The 25009-nt window shown below is 43.7% G+C and overlaps 1 protein-coding gene and 1 long non-coding RNA gene across 6 annotated transcripts in view; one reads left to right on the top strand and one right to left on the bottom strand.

Annotated features, from left to right (window-relative positions):
- The window catches only part of NHEJ1 (non-homologous end joining factor 1), an 83104-nt gene that overhangs the window by 1534 nt on the left and 56561 nt on the right, over positions 1 to 25009 (top strand). For all 5 annotated transcript variants that reach the window (XR_005790547.1, XM_040476304.1, XM_040476305.1 and 2 more), the window contains exons 2-5: positions 1485 to 1661; positions 2074 to 2286; positions 8949 to 9087; positions 9663 to 9721. Coding sequence is in view for 4 of the 5 variants with exons in the window: in XM_040476304.1 (XP_040332238.1) it covers positions 1485 to 1661; positions 2074 to 2286; positions 8949 to 9087; positions 9663 to 9721 (588 nt within the window). In the remaining variant the exon portion in view is untranslated. The remainder of the gene's footprint in view (positions 1 to 1484; positions 1662 to 2073; positions 2287 to 8948; positions 9088 to 9662; positions 9722 to 25009) is intronic.
- LOC121031091 (uncharacterized) lies at positions 18000 to 20277 on the bottom strand. The gene is made up of 2 exons (XR_005790548.1): positions 20165 to 20277; positions 18000 to 18181 (listed from the first exon to the last, which is right to left on the bottom strand). It is a non-coding gene; the product is annotated as an uncharacterized LOC121031091 (long non-coding RNA).

The raw sequence follows: 25009 nt of genomic DNA, 5'->3' as shown, positions 1-25009 counted from the left end.
TTAGACTGTGATGGAAATGACAGGAGGAATAGAGCCATGTTAATCATGTTAATGAAATCCAAGAAATTTCATTATTTCCTTTATATTCTAAGACGACTCTCTCACTTCACTTTGTATTTATAGACTGAAATAATGAAGGAAATTGTATCACTTTTTTTTTTTTACCCACAGGAAAAATGACCAGACTTCCTGTAAAGTAACCATAGTTACAGAACATCTACTAAGTTAAGACTACAAATTTAGTTGTTGAACTAGAAAAGTTGGTTTCCAGGAGTTCCAGGATATACAGCAGGGCATGACAGTACCTTGGGTTGGGGATCTGGGGGGATGAGTGAAATGGAAGTTAATGAATTGTCTCTACCTCTGCGAAATGCTGTGCCTTGTGTTTATGACTTCTTAGTCACCCACATTCTTCTCGAAATGGGATTTGGGGCTTTTTTGTTTGCTTCTGGACAAACAAAAGAGTTTATTAGGTCTGTATATGTGTGTCATTGATCCCTTTGAGAATTTGACGTAGCTGTGGACTTCTTCCTCCCAAATGGCTATACGCATGTTTGCATAGATTATGCATATAATTTCAGAGGATTCACAAGCACAGACGCTAGATTAAGAATCCCTGTGTTGAGGAATGTTTGTGTGTATAAATGCGTATGTATGTATATGTATATGTTTATATGTATATATGTATTTAGAGAATATAAATATATATTTGAAATTCTGAGAGTTTCTAGAGTTTTATTTCTAGATAATGATAAATAAGTTGAACTTCCTCCTCATGACACTTATGACTTATGATGTTTTATAAGACAAGAACTACTTCTAGAAGTTCTGGGACAGGGTAGCATTGATGTTTTTATTAGGAATGTGATAAAGATGCAACAAGAGGGGCGCCCGGGTGGCTCAGTCGGTTGGGCGTCCGACTTTGGCTCAGGTCACGATCTCACGGTCCGTGAGTTCAAGCCCCGTGTCGGGCTCTGTGCTGACAGCTCAGAGCCTGGAGCCTGCTTGGGATTCTGTGTCTCTCTCCCTCTCTGCCCCTCCCCTGCTCAAGCTCTGTCTCTGTCTCTCTTAAAAATAAATAAACATTAAAAAAAGAAAAAAGATGTAACAAGAATGGTTCAGGTTTCCACATTAAGTTATATTGTTAGCAAGCAGAAATACTCATACCAATATGCCAAGGCTTGAACACTATGGAAGAAAGATATTTTATGCCCTTTAGGAACTTAATTAAAAAAAAATTCTAAATAGATCTGTAGTGGCCAGGAGGTAGTAAAGTTGTCCAGCTGGTTACATGTGGGGCAGGGGATGGGAGTGGGGGGGTTGTGTGTGTGCGGGGGAGGGGGAGGATTTAAGTCCGTGCCTTCTGTCTTATGAGGGAGGAGTCTTTCACAAGGCTTATTTGATATAGAGCTGTTTGAGTGGTGCCCCCACCCCCAGGCCTGCAGTACCCCGGGGCACTTTCCTAAATTAAGACTTTCCTGCAGATGGAGGAACTGGAGCAAGGTCTGTTGATGCAGCCATGGGCGTGGCTGCCACTCGCCGAGAACTCCCTCTTGGTCAAGGCTTATATCACCAAGCAGGGCTATGTCTTGCTGGTTTCAGATCTGCAACAGGTGTGGCACGAACAGGTGGACGCTAGTGTGGTCAGCCAGAGAGCCAAGGTAAGTGTGACAAGAAGTCCGGCGGTGGGGCGGTTGTGGGTATGATTTCTGTCTCAGTGGAGGTCAGGGTACATTCACACCAACCAGCGTACTGGCCTGTAGGTTGCCAAGGGAGGTCAGATCAGGTTGAGACAGTTCCAATGAGTGTCCTGCACTTCTACCCAAACCCTTGGGATCTTTCCATTTGGTTGTACGTGTGTTAGTTTCTGCACGGCATGCAGTACACACACGATTGTGAAGGAGGCCAGTTGCTCTCTCTTTTTGTTTTCTTCTTTCCTGTTCCTGTGTCTTTTTCCCCTCCCTTCTCATGCCCACTGTCTTCATGTTAACGAGCTTTCCTTTGCTGTTGCGGAGTGGGGAGTCAGTTTCCTTTTAGTAGTCTCACTCTGTATGACCCCTGCTGTCCTTTTAGGAGCTGAACAAGCGCCTGACTGCCCCCCCTGCAGCTTTTCTCTGTCATTTGGATGATCTGCTTCGCCCATTGTTGAAGGACACTGCTTGCCCTGGCAAAGCTACCTTTTCCTGTGATCGTGTGGACGAGGCAATGATACTACGGGTGCAGAGTGAGCTCTCTGGTCTCCCCTTTTATTGGAATTTCCACTGCATCCTAGCTAACCCTTCCCTGGTGAGTGCAATTCAGATATGGGGTGGGAAAGGGGAATGCCAGCTGCTTTGAAATGAATCTTTAGGCGCTTTTATTTTTTTTGTGGACTGCATTTGAAATTCATCTCCATTTGGAAAACTTTCCTTGACTAGACAGAAGGCAAAATGGATTCTTGACTGGTGTATCGTATCCTTTACTTGCAGAGTTTGGGTTTACCTGCTTTATTGTGTGTCTTTATTCATTGCTTTATTCATTCAACATTTATTAGGTGTTTACTATGGGCTAATTGTTGGGTGTTTAGATCTAACACAATATAGCCTATTCCTGGAGTTCATAATCTAGTGAGAAGACAGACGGAAAACGGGATAAAGTATGGCAAATTCTCTGATTGAGGTAAGCTCAGGATGATCAAAGGTCCGAAAAACCTTTTTTGGAGAGATGGTTTCTGAGCTGATTTTGAAGGTGAGCAGGAAGTAATTGGGAGAAGATCAGGAGGTCATTCTAGGCCAGAGTATATTTTGAGAAACAGGGAGATGTAGAAGTGTGGGCAAGTGGGGGAACTTCATGACTGCCGGGAGTTGTGGGAAATGAGGTGGGCAGTGACCAGATTTTGAAGGATTCTAATGAGTTTGGATTTTATCCTAAATGCAACAGGGATACACTGAAAAACTTTAAGCAGGGGTTTAACGTGATCCAATTTGTAATTTATCAAGATCAGCCTGGCAACAGGGCAGAGTATGTAGTGTCATGTACCTTTCTGAACCCTTCTTGTCACTTAATCCTCACCGCTGCCCTGCAAGGTAAGTATTCTTATCCCTGTTTTCAGAGTAGGAAGCTGAGGTCGAAGGCAGTCCAGAGTCATCCAGCTTATAAATGAATGAGCTGGAATTTTACTCCCAGGTAGGTCTGATTCAAGAGCCCATTTTCAGCCACTAGGAAGATAATGTTCTTTGCTCACTTGTAGCTTTCTAGGCCCCAAGAGCTTTTATTAGGAATTAGCTTGAGAGTAAACACTAAACTTGTTTGCAGGAATTACTGCCACTGGTCCCTTCTACCCTTTTATATAAACGGCTTGTTTCAGTCAGTAGCATTAGAGGCTTGCGTCTTCTAAGGGAGGTCTCAGGGTGTAGGTTTATCAGCAGAAGGACCTGAAGACAAGTGGGCATCATTTCCTATAGCCCCTTTTTAGTTTTCCAGAGATGATGTGATGCTTTGGCATCAACAGAGTGGATATGAGTGACAAAGTGCTTTTTGAGAAGCTCTTCTCTCATGTGTTTAAAAAAATTTGTTTTAAATGTTTATTTATTTTTGAGAGAGAGAGAGAGAGAGAGAGAGAGAGAGAGAGAGAGAGAACGTGATCAGGGGAGGGGAGAGAGATGGAGACACAGAGTCCGAAGCAGGCTCCAGGCTCTGAGCTGACAGCACAGAGCCCAAGACGGAGCTCCAACTCACAAACCGCAAGTAGATCATGACGTGAGCCAAAGTCAGATGCTTAACTGTGTGAGCCACCCAGGCGCCCCATTGATCTAGAATCCAGTAAAGCTGGGCTTGGGTACTGCGGAGAACTACTTCTCATTCACCTCAGACTTTCTTAAACATTTTTTTATGTTTATTTATTTTTGAGAGAGAGAGACAGAGTGCGAGTCGGGGGAGGGGCAGAGAGAGGGGGAGACACAGAATCTGAAGCAGGTTCCAGGCTCTGAGCTGTCAGCCCAGAGCCCGACGACGGGCTTGAACTCATGAACTGTGAGATCATGACCTGATCTGAAGTCACTCGCTTAACCGACTGAGCCACTCAGGCGCCTCTCATCTCAGACTTTCTAAGGTCCATCAGCAGTGCTTAGCAGATAGCAGTCATTGATATCTGTTGTTTTTAATTGAAATTTTTGATGAAAATTTCCATCCTTCTTTGGACGTCGCTCTTTTGTTCAAAACCCTGTTAACTTTTTCTAAGTAACACCAGGGGGCACTGTTCCCTTGATAATGCCTGTTCCGGGACCAAAACATTAAGGCTGCCTTTGGGAAGCGCCAGCTATAGCTAGTCTCGTTTTGCATCACACAGCCCTAGAAATTCAGAATAGTGAGATTTCGGAGGCAGGTCTCCTAGGAGGCTGGTGGGCTCAAATGTTTTTGTTTTTAGTTTTTTCTCCCTGAAAGAATAAAGAGCACTTATATAATGATATTAGAATGGAAAATACTATGTAAAGGGAAAACTAGCTGTTGTAGGCAAATTTCTCTAATTGGGCAGCTGCAATAGGGAAAGGAGCATTAGTGTTTGGAGTGGAATCAGTCCTGACTGGCCACAGGGAGACGTGAGTATGGATCAGTTGGTGAACAATAGTGCTTTAAGGTAAAATAATATATTTATTATCAAAAAAAGAAGAAGCATGCCATCCCAGGGAAACCCCTGAACCTGAGGAGGCTTTACAGGGAAAAAGTTAGAGCCAGTGGACACTGTCAAGGGTGTAGGCAGATACTATTTCAGGCTCGTGTGTGTGTCTGTGAGGTCACACAGTCATAATTTTTGTTTGTTACTCATTGTTGTGATAGTTTTTATTTCATTTTTTTTCAATGAGTAATTCATGCAAAAGACAAACATTTCAAATAGCATTTAAAGGTCTAGTGTGAAAAAATAGGTCTTTCTACTCCTTTTTCTAGTCGCTCCTTTTCCTTCTTTAAAGCAACTACGGATGCCATCTTGTGAATTCTTAAAGCTATACGTAGGTTTGCATATATGTAAGTATGTACATACTCAGTCAAATACGTATCTGGGTGTGTGTGTGTGCATTTTCACAAATGGCAGCGTGCTATCCACATAATCCATCACTTAATTCTAGAACTTAGAAATCATTCATAGCAATATATTGAGAAGATCTGCCTTAATATTCTTTAATGGTAATAGAGTTTTATTTAATGAATATATCAACATGTATTTAATTGATATGCTACCAGTAGACTCTTAAGTTGTTTCCATTCTTTTGTTGTTATGCCTGGTGACTGTCCTTGTATTTACTTTTCCTATGTGTAAATGTATGAGTAAACTAGCAGTGGAATAGCTAAATCGAGGAATATTTGTAATTTTACTCTTGCTCACATAATGCCAAATTGTCTTCCAGAGAGATTACACAGCTTAACTCCTACTAGTCATGCAGGAGAACAGGAGGGTACAACACAGGATGTTCACACTAATGACTTAATAGTTCTCAAGGCTCTGCGGGATATCATGGAATATGTAGAGCTTTGGGTCACCGCTTCCTAGCCCATTTCTGCTTCCAGCCGACTCCCTTTATCCCTTCTTCCTTCGTTCTTCCTAGTATCTGATGTAACTTTTTAATTTTAATTTTTATTTATTTTGAGAGAGAGACAGAGAGAGCAAGCAGGGGAAGGGCAAAGAGAGAGAGGGGGAGAGGGAGAGAGAATATCTCAAGCAGACTCTGCCCTGACAGAGCCTGCACTCCAACTCATGAACCCTGAGATCACGACCTGAGCTGAAATCAAGAGTCAGACGCTTAATTGACTGGGCCACCCAGTTGCCCCAATAATTGAATTTTTACGAGACTTGGTTTCTTCATCTCTAAAGGGGAGATGCCAGTCACAGCCTTACTATGGAATCGTGAAGAGTAAATCGAGAACATATGTAGTATTACTGAACTTTTAGCATTATAGCGGACCTGTGAGAGCAAATACTCTGACTCTGTAATTTTCCCTTGAAAAAGATAAGGGCCTTGAAGGTGCTTGGGATTAAGCCATTTTCACATCTAGGTGCTCTCAGAACCAGAGCTGGAATCTAGATGTCATTCCCAGTCTGTTGCACTCTTCACTATATCCAAACCTGATAGAATTCATCTCGGGATTGATAACTGCCATTCTGCTCTCCTGCCTCTGACTTGTAAATATTTCAATGGGAAATAGGAAGACATCGGGGGAAGTTATAAGTAGCTTTTCCTCTGGAAAAGATCGGCAGCTCCTGCCTCTATATCCACCACACTTCCTGACCTGCTTAACTGTTGTGAGCTCTTTGAGGGCAGAAGCCTCAAAGGGTCAGAATATGTATGAGGCACACAGTAGTTATTTGTTGAATTGACTTATTGAACTCCTTCTCTTCATATATTGTTGTCTGTAAATGAAGGGGTGGGGTGTTCCTGACCTCCTGAAGTACTTCAAGATTTTTCCTTGTAGTATCTGTGGATTTGCTCTGAAATCTGTTACTTCAGCCACATGCCTTGTCATATTTATCTATATTAGTGTTCATCTAACTTTGAAATGAGTTATACCCTGATAATCCGGAGTGGTGTAACCCAATCTTATGAAATTGTTGGAGAAATTGAAATATTTACTGATAAAAAGCTTAAATTAAAAAAAAATTTTTTTTTTCCTATGTAGACATTAGAGTCTGATAGATCATTTCAGGTGCTTGGTATGGTATTACCATATTTAATTAGAACATGGCATTGGTTAAAATCAGTTTCTCATTGTGTTTCATGTTGTTATATTTACTACCACTCAAAGAAATTGCTATTAAGGTGGATTCCCAGAGAGAGGCTGGTTACTACGTTAGGAGTTTCTGTTATTAATTAATTAATTAATTAATTAAAAATTTTTAATTTAATTTTTTTAATGTTTATTTATTTTTGAGAGAGAGAAACAGAGACAGAACATGAGTAGAGGAGGGGCAGAGAGAGAGGGAGACACAGAATCTGAAGCAGGTTCCAGGCTCTGAGCTGTCAGCACAGAGCCCGACACGGGACTCAAACCCGGGAACCATGAGATCATGACCTGAGCCGAAGTCAGATACTTAACTGACTGAGCCACCCAGGCACCCCAGGAGTTTCTGTTATTTGAAGGCTGTTACCAGATGGACGGTGACACTGTTTGGTTACCAGTTGTAATTACTTTCACTTCAACCCCTGCAAACATTGACTTACTTTCATACAAGTATTCACCTATTTTTCCTCCTAATCTACCTTGAACAGGACCAAACCTAAGAAAATAATTCTTAGGAAAGAGGGTTGGGTCTAGAGCAGATTAATTTTCCCGAGGCAGAACTTCTGCCACATTTTGAACAGTACTTCCTGGAGGCTTAAGTTTATCCGAAGGACCTGACCTGAGAAACAGGACCAGGTTGGGATGTACTGTGTGATGGAAAGAAGTGACTGGTATTTACAGCTAGACTTGATCTCTGACTTTCCACTCTGTGTCAGTACCCTGCACTTCTTGGGTCCTGGTGCTGGTACAAAAGCTGCTGCCACTAACCCTTGTTACCTATGCCTCCCCCCCCCCCCATCTCTTCTCCTAATTTGTCCTTAGAGAAACGTGGGGGTTGGTGTACTACAGCCAGTGAGCCACCTCTGGCTTGCTGCCTATTTTTCAGAAGTTACATTGGAACCCCAGCACCCTGATGTAGTACACGTTGTCTGTGGGTGCTTTCCTGCTACAATAGCAGAATTGACTATTGTGACAGGGACTGTATGAGCCACAGAGCTGAAAATACTGACTACCTGGCTCATACAGAAAATGTTGCTGACCTCTGATCTAGGGCATTTCTTCTTAGTGCCTCCTTTAGCTCATCTGCTTGGGGGTAGGGAGAGGAACTCTGATAGCATGCACTAGCCACAGAGAGATGATTGATTTTAGCTTTTTTCTTTGGCTATGGCTTTCTCCTTTCTAAAGCTACTGAATACCTTGTGTAGGTGAATTAAATGATTTTCCTATATAGCTGTGTATTATCATGTGAGAATACCATCTTAGCTGCTCGGTGGCGTGGCTATGCTCACGTCCTTCTTATCTCTTGTTAAGAGCAAGGTGTGCTAGTCGGTTTATTCCTTCCCAGGCTGGCCTCTTGGTGACTGGCTGGCTTCTGTTACTATGACCTGAGACTTTGGTGCATTTGTGGGAGCAAATTGAAACTCTGGGCTCATTCTGGGCTATTGGCAGCCCTGAAATGGCTCGTAATCAATGTCTGGGTTTAATTTGAGACTGACCCAAGGCTCTCTACTCTCTGTTGGTTTTTGTCTTCTGTTATACGCCAGCTAGCTCACTCTGTTTAAGCCACACCTACTTTCCTGAAGGTTACTTGGGTTTCTGCTTTTGTCCCTCAGTCTCTGAGGAGAATTGAGGCAACACCTTCCTCTTATCAACTCTGTCACATCCTTCTCTTTATTTTCTTCTTTTTTAAACAAATTTTAAGTTTATTTCTTTATTTTGAGAGAGAGAAAGAGAGAGAGACAAAAAGAGAGAGAGCATGAGTGGGGGAGGGACAGATAGGGAGAGAAAGAGAATCCTAAGCAGGCTCAGTGCTGTAAGCATGGAGCCCAATGTGGGGCTTGAACTCACAAACCATGAGGTCATGAACTAAGCTGAAATCAAGAGATGATGCTTAACCGACTGAGCCACCCAGGCACCCCACGTCCTTCTCTTTAAATTGCCACTCCAGGTTATCTGTCCCTGTGTTCTCCTCTATTCTTCCCATCCTTTTATCCGTGCTGCGAAGAAAACCCTTGAACTTCTTTCACATACCTATTTAATTATTTTATTACTGTATTTGTGTAGATGGATTGCTTGCCTATGAAACTGTAAGTCCCTGTGAAAACATTTGTTTTTCAATATTTTTTCTAGTTCCTAATATAGTGTTAGGGAGTACTCTGTAAGTATCTGTTGGCTGATGGACGTCTCTTCTATGAAAGGTCTCCCAGCATTTGATTCGTCCTCTCATGGGCATGAGCCTGGCCTTGCAGTGCCAAGGGAGGGAGCTAGCAACCTTGCTTCGAATGAAAGATCTAGAGATCCAGGACTACCAGGAGAGTGGGGCTGTGCTGAGCCGAGGTGAGAGGGTATTCTTTGGGGGTGTTGCGAGGGGAATGGTTTAGATGGTCAAAGGGCCTCAGAAAAGGGGAGAGTCGTTTGCATTAGAGATGGGTTTCCCTGGGGAGATGCTGACCAGATGCTGGGTGACACTTCTCTCTGCCTTGAGGACTTGGCTGGTGTCCAGTAGCCATAGAAGCTGTAACTGAGTCCAGCCATGGCCTAGGTTATGGCAAGGGGGGACTTTGGAAAAGGGCCAACAGCTCTATACAAAATTGTACAAGGGCGACACAGACTTGGGACCTTAGGAAGTGCTAGAGTTTCAGCTTCAGAATAAAAACTCAGTTTGACCTTTGTCTTCGTGGCAGGAAAAACTCCTAAGAGCACATGCTGCCACCGAACATGTCCTGTGTGGCTAATCACCCTTTCCTCCTGCTGTTTGCTCACACACTCTCATCCCTTCTCCTGCTGGACTCTGGGTGTTGCATGTTTATGCTCGTTCCCAAGAAATCTTGGGCTCTGTTTCTTTTCCTTCTCACAGTCAAGAAGCTCATCCTAAGACTAATATTTCTTTTCTGTATCCCTTCTTATTACAGATCGGCTGAAGACAGAGCCATTTGAAGAAAATGCCTTCTTGGAACAATTTATGGTAGAGGTAGTGTATGCAACAATAAGAACTTTCTTTTTCCTTGCGCAACTTTGCTTTATTTTCTCACGCGTTTTGGGTGTTAGCTCGCTTGCATGGTTGGGAAGTCCTTTCTCTGAAAAAGGTGCCTAGAGAAAATCTGATAAAACTTGAGACGCATATTGGGGAAGATAGGGTGAAATAGGGGGCAAGAATATAAAAGGCGAAAGTGGGCTGGTTAACATTTGTAAAACATCTCTGTTAACGTAGGGATTTCATTTGGAATTCTCTAACCTTGGAAAGTTTGGTTGACCAGTTGATAAATTTTTGCTTGTTGAGATCAGATCGCAGGTCTGGATTATAGGGTGGGGGGCTAGTTATTATTACTTGTCCAGGCCCCTTCAACATCCCGCAGCAGAGGAAGGTGAAAAGCACAGGGCTACCATTTGGGAACTGTCTTGTGGGCACAGTAGGCTGTGGAAAATCACAGTGTTTATACAAGGGGACTGGCAAAGGAATGAATGGGGAGTAGATAATTGTGGCCTGTCAGAAGCTCCTGCCTAGGTTTCCCTTCTAAGGATTGAGCTTGGCCAAAAGAAACATCTATTAAATGCCAAACAGGGGGAGTATTAATAATAGTGACCTTTGATAATAACAGTCAATATTGATCTTCTCCTTCTCTAACTCTTTTGGGACTGGTTAGTTGTACAGTGAGTACCTTAGTATTATTGCCCTGTTTTCTAATTATATGTGTTACCCAAGTTGGTACTTTACTATGTAAGCAAATGATGCTATTATAATATTGCGTTCTGTATAGATTATTCATATTTTTGTCTTGTCATCTAGGCTAATTTGTAAACTCTTTGTGGACAGGGACGGTGACTCATATTTCTTTTGAACATGAAATTAATGTTTTTCACAGGGCTAGGCCTAAAGCAGGTGTTCTTGACTTGGAACCTTCTGTTCTGCCTCTGTGCATTGGCCAAGCCAAGACGCCATGATGCTTGGGGTCTTAACACTAAGAGCAAAAAATGCGAGCTGAGTGCTCAGTCCACCTACTGAAGCAATTTAACTCTGGAGAAGAAGGAAAGCATGTACTGTTGAGTCCTGAAGCAGAGGAGATTTCAAGTCTTTATGGGGAAAGAGAGACCATTACACTTGCCACAGAGAGATTTCCTAGGCCATTTTTCTGCCAGATAGCTTCCTCTGTCCATAAGTGTATTTAAGGTATTTAAGGAGGTTAACACAGGCCGGGGGTGACATGCTAATTCCCTGCTTCAGCCCCTTAGTTAAACAATACAAAGCTTCGTCTTAGCCCAGCAGAGAGGTCCCTTCCTGATCTAGTGCCCACATACTTACCAACTTGATTTCTTAACGTTTTTCTTTATGAACTTTATACTTCAGTGACAATGACTTTGAATTGCCAAAGTGCCTTTCTTCAGCCTTTATGTCTTGGCATACATTGTTCCCTTAATCTATAATGCCCAACGCCCTGGCCTTATCTACCTTGTAAACTTCTATTAATCTTTGAAGTGTCAGCTTTGGCTTCTTTGGGAGACCTTTCCAGACTCTCCTTGTAAAGATAGTCCTTCTTCCTGCCACCATAGTACCTTGGTTCCTACCTCTGTTTTACCACTTACAGCTTTGTGATATTACCGTTTATATGTCTGCAAGACTATGCCTTTCTCCTCCATTGATCTGTGGACAGTTTGAGGACAAGGACTGTGTTGAATGCTTTTCTGTATCCCCAGCACTGAACAGAGTGCCTAGGAGTCGTAGGTTCTCACTAAGTTTGTGGATGAAGATGTTGGTAAATCCGTGCTAGGGGAATTTCATGAAAAGTGTGGCGGTGTGGCCTGTGCATACAGTGCTGCTTGTGAGACCTATATTTGGGGGTATTCAGTTATTCTCTTGGTTTATTTTGCAGCTTCGGATAAATCAGTACTCAGAGCCTCCATTTACTCATTTGTAAAATTAGAAGCTCCTCTCTTCCATGCTTTGGGGTGGGGGCAATCCTGCAGAATCGAATGAGAAAGCATGGAGAGTCCTGGTGCCAACCCAGGAAGAATATTGGTGTTTTGGAACCAATTACTTCAGGAATACTGGTCTTCTAAGTACTGGGTGGATCACACCCAAACCACATAGACTTACGGAATTTTATATATCTGCAAAGGAGCTGAGAGACAAGTGGCTGTAGCTTTCCATTTCATAGATTAAGAAATTGGGCCCCAGAGAGGTTAAATGACTTGCCTAAGGTCATGTAGCTGTAGCTGTATGTTTAGGACTGCCTACATTTCTTATCTGGGATCATCCCTATTTTGTTTTGCCACGCTAACTGGCTGTATACACCAATTAGAGGAGAGTTAAGGGCTAGGACAATGTGGAATTCTTGTGACCTCTGGGATCACTGCAGTGTCCTCTGGGATCCCTGAATGTCCTGCATAGCCGCTAGAACCCGTTTCCTAACGGGACTGCAGAATTTCTTAGGGCCACTGTACCTTTTCAGTTACTCTTCTTGCCTGGGGTCCTACAAACAGGACACAGAAGGGTCATGGGGTCACCCAAGACAGCTGAAAGGATGTGCCATCAAAATAAGCAACATAGGAAGATAAACAAACCGGGGACAGAGAGCTCGGGATGAAGGTAGAGGGGGGCCACGGCTGATGTCAGAGGGCCATGCGGTCAGTGCCTAGGGTCTGTTTTTCCTAGTTCTAGGCTAGAGGCCATAGAGATAGAGCACAGAGGGCAGTAGGGCAGGGAAGTTTCTAGGAGACTAAGGCCAGGAAAAATATTTAAGGGTTGAACAGGGGTTACATCTTCATATTTAGTTCTTTTGTTTTTCCTCTCCTGCCAAGAGCCTTCGATTTCGCATTTCCAGGGAGCCCCAGGGGGCCAACTGATGGTGGCCTGATCTAGGGGGAGTACTGGCACTGTTCCTCAAGTTGGCTGGATGGAGTGGCTGCTGGTATGATCTTCATAGAGGGAAGATCCCCATAAAGAGCATTTCCTAGGACTGGGAGATGGTGCTGGGAGGCACCATCAGGAATGGAAGATGAGTCCAGGAATGGGGGACTATTACCACATGGCAGTAGGAACTGTGTTAAAGAAGTTTAGGAGGATGGGGCTGGCATGGCCCTCTCTCACTCTAGTCCACTGGAGGGAGTTCCTTCCCCTGGCCCTGTCCATGCCTCCCTCTCTCCATCTGGTTGCCATCAGGCTGTGTGGCTGCTGGCGGGCTCTTTATTTATTTATCCCAGTGTAATGGGGTGAGGAGGGAGCTGGCCTGAGGCTGGCATTCCGAGGCCGTGCCACTGAGCCACAGGCGGTTTGCATGGGTGTGTGAGTCACTGGGGCTGCATGCTGCTCAAACCAGACGCGGCCAGGCTCAGGGACAGCAGGCAGCCCAAAATAGAGCCCCGCCCTCTGCAGCTGGCAACCCCTGGCGGGGAATCAGCCCTTAACACCAAAACCTGAGCGGTTGCGTGAAGTTGGCTTCCTTAGGGAGGGGGCCTTAACGGATTCTCTCCTTCCCTATCTTCAGAGGAGAGTATTCAGCATAGCCAGTCATTCCCGTTGCTGCAGGCTGCATGCCTTGTAAGATTTAAATTAATCTGTTCGGTATAGTGCCTTCACCAATGTCTATTATGTGGTTATAGTTATGTACCTATAGGTAGCATTGATTTGACTCAGCGTCCTAAATGTAGCCTTGTGTCCTGTCTAGTTTTAAGTTACTGTGTTCATTCTCTGTCTGGTTGCAGCCCGATGCTAGAGCAGATGCTTCAAGTTGTGAAGATACTCACTGCTGCTCTTAGAAAGCTAGAGGTTATATCAGTGATCCCTGGGGAAGATGATCTTTTAACCTGGAATCTGCTGTCCTGTTGAGTTCATTCACAGATAGCCTCTGCTTGGTTTCCTTGGCCAGTGTTCCATTCTTTACCTGCCCCTTAAATGTTAGTGTTACTCAAGATCCTGTCCTTATCCACTCACCCTTCCCTCTCTGGGGCATCTCATCCAGACCCCAGTTTCAACTGTCGCAAGTACACCAGTGAGTGCCAATCTTATGTCTCTGCTATGCTGCAGCCGATATTTTTTTCTGCACATTTGACATGTCCACCTGGATGCCCCACATGCAATGCCCTAAACTTGTCCAAAAGAAACCATCTACTCCCCTAAACCCATTTCTCTTCCTATATTCCTTATCTTGGGGAATCGTACCAGTATCCGTTCAGCTTTCTAAGCTAGAAACTTGACAGTTACCCATTTTTGTCTTTGTCCTTACTTTCAAAGCCTAACTTGTCAACTCTCTTTTGAATCTGCTCTTCTCTATTCCGGCGTTCATTGCCTTAGATTAGCACCCCCACCCCCGTCCCCCTTTTATTGGTTTGACCTTCCAGTAGCGTCCTAGCTTGTCACTCAGTCAGTCCTTATTCCCCTCCAGTTGAATTTGCGTTCTGTCAGAGTGGTCTCTTTGAAACAGAAACAGAAAACCAGATTGCTTAGAGTCATTTAGGGGTTCCCGGTTGCCTACAGGATAAAGTTCAAACTCCTTGCATGGCACACAAGGTCATTCACACAAGGTCATGGCATATGATTTGGTCCTCTTGACCTCTGCAGTCTGATCCTCTGTCACTCTCCCACACTGAAGTCTTTATTTTATTTATTTTATTTAGAAAAATTTAAAAATATTTATTTAGTTTTGGAAGAGTGCAAGCAGGGGAGGGGCAGAGAAAGGGGGACAGGATCCAAAGCGGTCTCTGCACTGACAAGCTGACAGCAGCCAGCCCAGTGTGGGGCTTGAACTTATGAACAGTGAGATCATGACCTGAGCCGAAGCCGAAGTCAGACACTCAACGGACGAAGCCACTCAGGGGCCCCTACCACACTGAAGTCTTAATGCCCATACATCTCTTGACCAACTTGCCTGGTATTCTTTTCTGTCTCGTCCTCGTGGCAGATTCCTATTTAGCTTTCCTGACTCTGCACAGACATCATCTCTTTTGTGTTTTCCGTGACAGTTTTTCCTTTCCGCAGTCTGCTCTCCTTTCAGGCACAGGGACACTATCCTGCTATTCCCACAGCCTCTTGTACATATCTCTGCCATGGCATTTGGCATAAGGGAGGATATGGAAATGAAAAAGAAGGATGGGGGGCAGGGAAAATTGAGTTCGCTGATCTTTTCTCATTTAGGCTTTTCCTTTATAATGCTTGTTAATCCTGCGGCACCTGGGTGGCTCAGTTGGTTACGTGTCCAACTTTGGCTCAGGTCATAAATCTCGTGGTTCATGGGGATGAGCCCCACGTCAGGCTCTGTGCTGACAGCTCAGAGCCTGGAGCCTTGGCATTCTGTGTCTCCCTCTCTCTCTGCCCCTCCCCCAATTACGCATTCTCTCTCTCTCTCTCTCTCTCAAAACTAAATAGACATTAAAAAAATTTAAATATAATGCTGGTTAATTCCTTCTCAAGATTTTCTTCACATGGCTTCTGTAGTATGATACTGTCCTGTCCTTCATCCTACTTCATTGGTTGCTCCATCTCCAAACCGCTTGCTGGTTCTTCTCCCTTATTACCTCTTCATGTTGGAGTGCCCAGCATTCAGTCCTTGGTGCTCTTATATTTTTTCACTCACTCCTTTAGTGATCTCATGTAGTCTGTGGCTTTGACCACCTTGTTGATGAATCCCGAATTTAATTTTTATTCTTAGACTTTCCCCCCAGACTCTGGGCTGCCTGCTCAACATATCCGCGTGGAAGTCCGCCAGAGTGTCAAACTCAATGTGTCCAAAACTGAACTCCTAATCTTACCCCCAAATTTGCTTTTCCAACAGCCTCCTCATATCTTAGTTGATGGAAACATCATTCTTTCACTTGCTAGGGCCATAAACTTTGGAGTCATCCTTGACTTCTTTCTCTCACATCCTGCCTCTAGTCCATCAGGATCTCCTGTTGGCTCTTCCTTCAAAACACATGCGTACTTTCACCTCTGCTGCTACCCTTCTGGTCTGAGCCATGTTTGTCTCTTTCTTGCATTATTGCAGTAACCTCCTTACTGGTATCCCTGCTGCTACCTATGCCTCCTTCTGGCCCATTACCAACAAAGCGATCTTATTAAAACACAGATCACATCATGATACTGCCCTGCTCAAAGTCCTTCATATTGGCTTCACATTACACTTATAGAGCAAAATCCTACATGATCTGGACCTTGTTACCTTTCTTTTTTTTTTTTTAATGTTTATTTATTTTTGAGAGAGAGAGACAGAGCATGAGCAAGGGAGGGGCAGAGAGAGGAGACACAGAATTGGAAGCAGGCTCCAGGCTCTGAGCTGTCAGCACAGAGCCCGACGTGGGGCTCGAACTCACGAACCACAGGATCATGACCTGAGCCGAAGTTGGATGCTTAACCGACTGAGCCACCCAGGTGCCCCATGGACTTTGCTTGTTACCTTTCTGACCTCATCTCCTACCACTTTCTCCTTCTTTTACTCCACTGCATCCACACTGGCCTTGTGCTGTTTTTCTAACTCTCTCTGACTACCACCTGCTTTTAGTCCTCTTTGCAGCCTGTTTCCTCTGCCTGGAATGCTCTTTCTTCAGATATTTGTGTGGCCAACTCCCTCACTTCCTTTTTGTCTATATTAATTATCTACTGGGGCGCCTGGGTGGCCCAGTTGGTTAGGCGACCGACTTCGGCTCAGGTCATGATCTCACGGTTCATGGGTTCGAGCCCTGCGTTGGGCTCTGTGTTGACGGCTCAGAGCCTGGAGCCTGCTTCGGATTCTGTGTCTCCCTTTCTCGCTGCCCCTCCTCCGCTTGTACTCTGTCTCTCTCTGTCTCTCAAAAATAAATAAATGTAAAAAAAAAATTTAGTTATCTACTTCTTTATAACACATTACTCCAAAATGTCATAGTTTAAAACAACAAACAGTGTTGAGGGTCAGGGATTTGGAAGCAGCTTAAGCTGAGTGATTTCTGGCTCAGGGTCTCCCATGAAGTGGCAGTCAAGGTGTTGGCTGGGAATGCCATTATCATAAGGGGCTGGAGATTTCACTTCCAAGCTCTCTCATGTGGCTGTTGGCAGGAGGTGCCATTGCCTTGTCATATGGCCTCTCCATAGGGCTGCTCACATTACATGGTCCTGGCTTCCTCCAGAGCAAGTGATCCAAGAGACAGACTAAGACCAAAATGGAAGCTGCAGTCTTTTTACAACCTAATCTCAGAAGTGACAGCCCATCACTATCTTACTGTAATCCCTTCATTAGAAGTGAGTCACTAAGTTCAGGCCACACTCAATGGGAGGGTAATTAAGTTACACCTCTTAAGGGGAGGTGTCTCAAAAATATAATACATGGTTTTGTTCAAATGTCACCTTCACAATGGAGTTTACCCTGAGTATCCTATTTAAAATTGCAAGCCACATCCTTGCCCCTCTGTACATGGCACTCCCATTTCATTTTTACCAAGCTCTACTTTTAATTTTTTCCATAGCACTCACTTTCAACATATTATAAAATTTCCTTATTTCATTATATTCATCATTTATGGTGTCTTCCCCCTGTTAGAATGTGTAAGCTCAGCAAAGACAAGTATATATGTTTTGTGCACTGGTTTATCCAAAGTGCATAGAACAGTGCCTCTACACACAGTAGGCATGAAATAAATATTTGTTGAATGGATGAATGAATTTATCTTCCCACTCCTCTTTATTTTCCCTACCTTATGAATAGGCCGTGAAATGATCACCTGTTGGTAGCCCGAGATCTAGATAGCCCTACTATAAATAGATGAGGAGCCTAAGGAAAGAATTGCTGTCTGATTGCCATTCTCTCACCTGCCTGTTTATTGGGAGATAGTCCCAACTTTGGGATGAACTATCAACCTTGAATCTTTTCTTACTGAGTGACCCCAGAACCTCTTTTTTAGACCAGTTAAGAAATTAAATATCACAAAAACCAAAAGAATAAGAACCTACCAAAATCCTGGAAAGAACATTAGTCATACAGCCAAAAGTAAGTTCTTAAGTTTCCTCTTTCCTCAAATTTTCCTCTCTCTGGGCTCTCCCTCCACAGTTAGAAGGGCTGCCCTGCTACCATATGCCTGGTATTCAGTATGTAGAGGAAGGCACAGGACCCAGTATGCCTTCATGGGCATCGTAAAGAAGGATAAGTCTAGATGCAGGCGACTGTCCTCCCTACCAGCCTGCATGTCAGTTCTCTGATTGAGAGAACCCTGTGGTTAATTCATTCTCCCAGTATTCTCCGTGATGTATATGCACCGTGCCAGGTACTGTGAGCAGACAGGGTATGAGAATATTATCGTCAAAGAGCTTTTGCTGTGCTTAATGAATGGTGATAGGGGCCACGGTAGTGAAGTGATCGAAGAAGCTTCCTGCAAAAGGCAGGACTTGATCTGGACTTCCATGTTTGTTTTCGGTTTCGGTTTTGCTAGGGAACTCAGTGGAAGACATTTTAGCTGGGAAGCACATGGGTGAAGGCTGTAAAATAATGAGTGGGAGAGGATTAGTAGAAAAAAAGGTTAACAAGATAATAACCTCAGGCTAGGTTGTTGGGGGGCCTTAAATGCTGCTCTGGAAGATTGGTACTTCATTCTGAAGGTAAATGCGTTTCAGCTTTTTTTTTTTTTCTGCCGGCATTCCATTTATTTGCCGGTTTGTGTTCAGTTATTAGCATCTATCATTACAGGCAGTGATTCTCAAACCGGCACATCTCCTAGGAAGGAGATGAGCACTTCCTTCTTGTAGTTACTCATTTCTGTCGTAGATAGTGGGAAGCTGTGGAAAGTTTTGGCTGGAGAATTGACATAGGAAAGTGATCTTTGGGAAGATTAGTCTGTCCGTGGTATGCCTATGTGAGCTCAAGAATAGTGGTACTGTTGACAGACTAGGAAAATCATGGGTGGGGCTCAATTAAATCTAATCTTGGGCATACAAAGGAATGGTTTTCCTTATTTAAAACACAAATCCACCAGTATTTGAGCTCTGGAATGAAAATCTCCAGAGAGGAAGGAATGGCTGCATATGTTTCTCAGCTACATTTCTTCGGAATTTTGCCTCCTCTGGGGTTTTCCCAATGTGGTTCCTGTAGTCACTCTTGAGCCCTGCTGCCACCGGCCACCCCCTCTTTTCTTTTGGGCCCAAGGATGTATTAAAAGGCCTGTTTCTTTATTTTCCTTTTACAAAGCATTACAGGGGTTGATGCTTTCCAAAGAAAATTTATCAAAAACCTGAGGGAAAGCAAAAAGGAAATCAACATAACAAATACAAGTGGAATAAAATCACTCATTTCCAAGAGAAGATTTCTGATTGTGGCAATCCTGATAGTGAAGGACTTCATCAGCCTCTAAATTCTCATATCCAAAAGCCTTGAAATCAAGTGTTACTAACTCAGATGACTACAGGGGACCGGCGTGCAACATAAATATGCGTATCAGGCTGGATAGAAGACAACAGAGATTTGTAGGGGTCTGTGGAAAACTGAATTGCGCATGCCCCCTGTGTCTAGACCCAGATAGGCTAGCACAGTTGAACAGACACTGCTCTGGGGGATTGTGTATCGTACTTCATTCAGAGGAAGTTACCAACTCTTCTAAAATGAAAACTGTTTTTGTTTGTTTGTTTGTTTGTTTGCTTAGCTCCACTGAATCCACCATTAGTCTCTTACTTGGTTTCATTCTTATTTCCAGTCTGAGAAATCCACTTGGTTGAGAATTGAGTTGTGAGGCAGTGATGATGGATATCTTATTTCTGGCAAACATCTAGCCTTCTTAGGCCTAAACTCTAAGCTTCTCATACCTCTGGGACATTTGGCAATGATTCACACAGTTGAGTCTCTCTCCTCTTTCCCCAGTAGAGGAAAGGTTTCATCAAAGTCCATTCATTACATTATGGCCATTAAACAGTGCTTTAGTGTATAAAAAATGATGACTTATATATGATCAGAGTTAATGAAAAAATATAAGATGAAAGTCTTTTTCACATACGTGTTGGATTTAAATTGATTGTAGGACCTATAAGTGGTAATGCTCAGGAAAGCACTGACAAAGTGGGTTTGAAGCTTAGGTTGAAAAGACCTATAGAAATAGATCTGGGAGTCTGCTGCAGAGGAGAGATACCTGAAGTCATGAGAGTGGATGCCTGTTTTGCTGGGAAGAGCATGAAGAAAAGAACAAAAGTCCAATGATTGAGATTTGGAGAAGAGTCATAGTTGGAAGGAGTAGTAGGAGCCAGTGAAGGAAGTGCGAGCAGATAGGAGGAGAATCTGAACACAGTAGTTAATTAACCCAGAAAGGGGAACAGACAGTTATCAAGTACATAGGTACATGTGCCAAACACAGTGCCAGGTGGTTTATCTAACTTACAATCCTTAAACAAACCTATGAGGTTGGTGATATTATTTTCATTTGAAAGATAAAGAAGCAGAGGCTCAAGGGCTAAGGAATTTGTTTCAAGTCAACTCACCTGATTTTCTCATATTTGTCTTTACTCAAATCCCGTGCTCTTCTCGTCACCCCAGAGGGTGATCCAGAGCGCCGTCTGCGGGAGAGAGACCAAAGTGAATGAGTGCCTGCCTGCCTGCCTGCCTGCCCGCCAGAGGAAAGTCCATTAGGCAATTTGTGATCTTGGGCAATATCAGCAGATTGCAGGCAGCTAAAGAAGGATCAGTTGATAAGACAGTGGACACAATGGGTATAGAACTCTCATTATTTCATTTCACAATGAAAAGGAATTGAGAGCTGGCTGCTGAGTTAGCTGTGGCTTAGCAGAACCCCTTCTGAAGGTGAGAAGATGCACGTGTGTTTGAAAGCAAAGGAGGAGCCACTGGAACAGCAGCAACGTAAGCTGATAAAGGGAAAATGATAGAGGGAAGCAAGGACCTGTGGAGTTGAGCAGAGTGGGAGAATTAGTCCTTCCTCTGAGATTTGCGGATGGCCTGAAGGCGCAGGTGATGTTTTGAGCAGATGACTTGATCTCGGCCTATTTCCATCCTCTTTCCCCAGGAGATGTTGCCTGTTCATTCAGGAATTTTAAATTCCTTCCCAAGGACTTTTAGCATCAGATGGTTCCATGACTTTTCTGTTACTGACCAAAATAGTGAGACAGCAGTGAAAGTATCAGCTGTATTCTTTCCCTCTTCTGAACTCCTGTGTCACTTTGTGTCTTTTCTGTGTCACTTATCACCGTAGTGCCTTGTATATAGGAGGCACACAGTGATGAGTGGTTATAGCTTAAAGGCCGTGGCATTGGAAGATCCTCTCACGTGGGTAAATGTTGTCTCCGGTTATAGAAATGTGGAGGAAAAACAAAAGAATCAAATGACTTACCTTTAAGCTTTCCTGATGTGTTGGCTTCCTAAGTTTAATTTTTTTTTGTTTCTGAGAGAGAGAGAGAGAGAGAGAGAGAGAGAGAGAGAGAGCACACGAGCAGGGGAGGGGCAGAGAGAGAGGGGGACACAGAATCAGAAGCAGGCTCCAGGCTCTGAGCTGTCACTACACGCTGCTTGGACCCACGAACCATAAGATCGTGACCTGAGCCGAAGTCGGATGCTTAACCGATTGAGCCACCCAGGCACCCCGGCTTCCTACCTTTAGCCTTATGCCTAAAGTGTTCTCTTATTATAGCCTTACTCATGGGTGATATTTCTTTTGGATAGTGAGCCACATTGAAAACTGAGAGACTGAGTCCTGTAGGTTAGCAGTTGAGCAGTCCAGTGTGTAGGGAGCAAGATGTTAGGATTCATGGGTATCCTTGCTTTCTCCCATAAAGGAATTGTCAAGGGAGAGATTGCCATTAAAAATCTCAAGAAACAGTTTTTTCATTTTGTATGGGAAATCTTTAGTCTATTTTTTAAAATTTTATTTGAGAGAGAGAGTGTGTGTGTGAGTGGGGCAGAGGGAAAGAGAGAGAACCTCAAGTAGGCTCCACACTCAGTGCAGAGCCCAGTGAGGGGTTCGATCCCATGACCCCGGGATCATGACCTGAGCTGAAATCAAGAGTCAGACACTCAACCAACTGAGCGACTCAGGTGCCCCTAGTCTATTTGTTTTTATATTTAGAGGTTTAAACTCTATGTAGATGGTACATTTTAAGCACCATTGGAAATATGAAACATTGTGGAATCATGCAGAAAAGTGAAAACGTGGTTTCTGCCCTTGAAAGGTGGACTTTTGAGGGAGATCAGACCACTGGAATTTGCATATATACAAAGGATATTCTAAATACTTAAAATATATGTCACCTCAGAGAGAGAAGAAACAGATTCATTTGCATAGCAAACTAGTTTGGAAGAGGTATTTCCGGAGAGGTAAATCTTTTATTTATTTATTTATTTATTTATTTATTTATTTATTTATTTATTTATTTTTCAATATATGAAATTTATTGTGGGGCGCCTGGGTGGCTCAGTCGGTTAAGCGTCCGACTTCAGCTCAGGTCACGATCTCGCGGTCCGTGAGTTTGAGCCCCGCGTCGGGCTCTGGGCTGATGGCTCAGAGCCTGGAGCCTGCTTCCAATTCTGTGTCTCCCTCTCTCTCTGCCCCTCCCCCGTTCATGCTCTGTCTCTCTCTGTCTCAAAAATAAATAAAAAACATTAAAAAAAATTTAAAGAGAAAACCTCTTAAAAAAAAAAAGAAATTTATTGTCAAATTGGTTTGCATACAACACCCAGTGCTCATCCCAAAAGGTGCCCTCCTCAATACCCCTCACCCACCCTCCCCTCCCTCCCACCCCCCATCAACCCTCAGTTTGTTCTCAGTTTTTAAGTCTCTTATGCTTTGGCTCTCTCCCACTCTAACCTCTTTCGGAGAGGTAAATCTTGAACTAAGAGAATGTAGGGATTTCGTGCGGTGAATGGCTACTGAAGGAAAGACACAACTAGGTATTTTATTCAGTTACACAATCTGAGAGGCTCTCCCTAGGTGTGGTGGTTTGAGGGAATCCTTCAAAAACACTTTGGCTTCTGTTACTCTTATCCTTGAAGCTTGAGCACCTCTGAAACTGTACACTGTCCTCTTAGGATCTTTTACTCCACAGAACCCCTTCCAATTTGGTGTGAGTGAAGCTAGGAATGGGGAGGATCTTTGAGATATGAAATGGGTGAGATTAGCTATCTACAGAAATGATTTACCCTACTGTTTGTAAATATATTGCCTATGAGACTAGGTTACAAGTCTCAGCAAGGGCGCAGGCTAGTAACTTAACAAAGGAAATCATGGCGTTTCTAGTATGTGCAGAGAAGATTAGAGCCATAGAATTTGGGGGGCTGGAAGGGTCTTTATCGATTTAAGAATATATCAAATCTCTTTGTTTTACTTTTGGGGAAATTAGGGCCTGCAAAGATAAAAGTACTTTATCTTTACCCCTGTAGACCAACTTTACCCCTGTAGACCAACAGGGGTAGGTTTTGGCACCAGGATCCATGGCTCTGAACTTCAGGTCCGGTATTATTCCATCATATTCTGTTGCCTTGCCACGTGTTACACAGCGACACTTGGAACTTTATGTGGGCAGTAGGCAGGACTGAGACCCATTTGTGAGCATTATGGAGACCTAGCCTACGTAAGAGATGGGAAAGTGGTCCGTGGCTGGAGTGCTCTGCCTGAGTACTCCTCTCTTCCTCCACATCTTTCTTGTAACCTTGGTCTTGCACACCTCTGGGCTCTCATAAGCAATTAGAGAAAAACTTATATAATTTATTCATGAGGTCTGAGAAGATGTTCTAGCAGAGGAGCAGAGTTGTATAGAATTTGAAAAAAGAGGGGGCGCCTGGGTGGCGCAGTCAGTTAAGCGTCCGACTTCAGCCAGGTCACGATCTCGCAGTCCGTGAGTTCGAGCCCCGCGTCGGGCTCTGGGCTGATGGCTCAGAGCCTGGAGCCTGTTTCTGATTCTGTGTCTCCCTCTCTCTCTGCCCCTCCCCCGTTCATGCTCTGTCTCTCTCTGTCCCAAAAAAATAAATAAACGTTTAAAAAAAAATTAAAAAAAAAAAAGAATTTGAAAAAAGAGGAACTAAGGAGTAACAATTTATTAATTTATCTACCACAGTGCCAAAGCAGTGAAATAGAATGGGGACAAATGTCTAGTTTTTTTCCACAGTGTATATGAAGTCTCCCATAAAGTCATTTGCCGTCTTCTGCCTTTTTTTCTGTGTTTGACAAATAGCACTCAGTGTTTATTTGGCTTCCCAGGAAAAATCAGCTGAAGATAGTTCAGTCACTGGAATGGTATAGCCCCCACCTTATAAACTAATACACTGGCATTTTAATTTCTAAAGTAGTGTTCTGTGATTTTAGTTAGCACTTGTCAGTCCTCTGGAATCTGATTATCCCTAAATGAACTAATGAAAACCAAGTTGGGGACTCTGGACTTTTGGTGACCCCTACAAAGTATAGACTTCCCATGAGATGCTGCTTCAACAGCTTCTCAGGGTCTCTCAATCTGTATATCTGGCTGTTTACCTCCCCTAACATTTCTTACTGCAAACGCTGAATCCTGGGGCTCCTCTAACCATCTTAGAGGATCGCGCTGGGTTTAAAAGCACCCAGCTAAGTCCTCAGGTAGTGCTTATTGGACGCTGACCCTCTTGGTCATTGCAGTAGGTGGGCCCGGCCATGCCGCCCCTTTCATCAAACCCAGCGTGTACTTCCAGAAAACGTGCCATCCATTTTGGGGCTTTGCCCAGCTAGAGAAGCCCTTTGGGTGGTGAGTGAAAGTGTGGAAGTTCTGCCTTGGAGGGGGACTCTCTCAGAGCTCTCTAATTGAAACTTTCTCTGACTTCATCTGCCCGTGGTGCAGAGGAAGATTGGCCCTTTTGCTCTCTTTGTTTTCTCACAGCCGTTTTGAGGAAATTTCGTGTCAGAGGACTTCCCAGAGTTTTGTTCCCCGGGTCTAGAGAGCCCTAATTCTTCGCAGTCCAAGGGTTGGTTCTAGTGGCCCTGAACTGGTCAGACCCTCTTGGATCGACCAGCAGTGATATTCAGACCAGTAACCTGTCTCACCTGAAACTGCTTCTCAGGCCTCCAAAGCCTGAATCAAGTGACCATTGTACCAATCTTGTATCGGGGCTCAGAATGTCAGTTTGCCGCTTGTCCTCGTATATAAATATAGGTCTCTCTAGATATAAAAAGTGAGAGAGTCTGTAAGTTGCTTTTTTTTTTTTTCTATACCCCCTTTCATGGGGCAAGCTAATGAGATGCATATCATTAAAGACCCGATGTTTTGTGGGACGGAGTCTTTTAAACTGGATGTGCCTGGCTTAGTCATGGCAAATATTTACCAAAAAAAAAAAAAAAAAAAAAAAAAAAAAAAAAA

Source organism: Herpailurus yagouaroundi, unplaced genomic scaffold, assembly GCF_014898765.1.
Source record: "Herpailurus yagouaroundi ecotype Mexico unplaced genomic scaffold, PumYag 140, whole genome shotgun sequence".
NCBI classification, from domain to species: Eukaryota; Metazoa; Chordata; class Mammalia; order Carnivora; family Felidae; genus Herpailurus; species Herpailurus yagouaroundi.
Note: the sequence above shows the minus strand (reverse complement) of the source record. Positions and strands in the feature narration are given on the sequence as shown.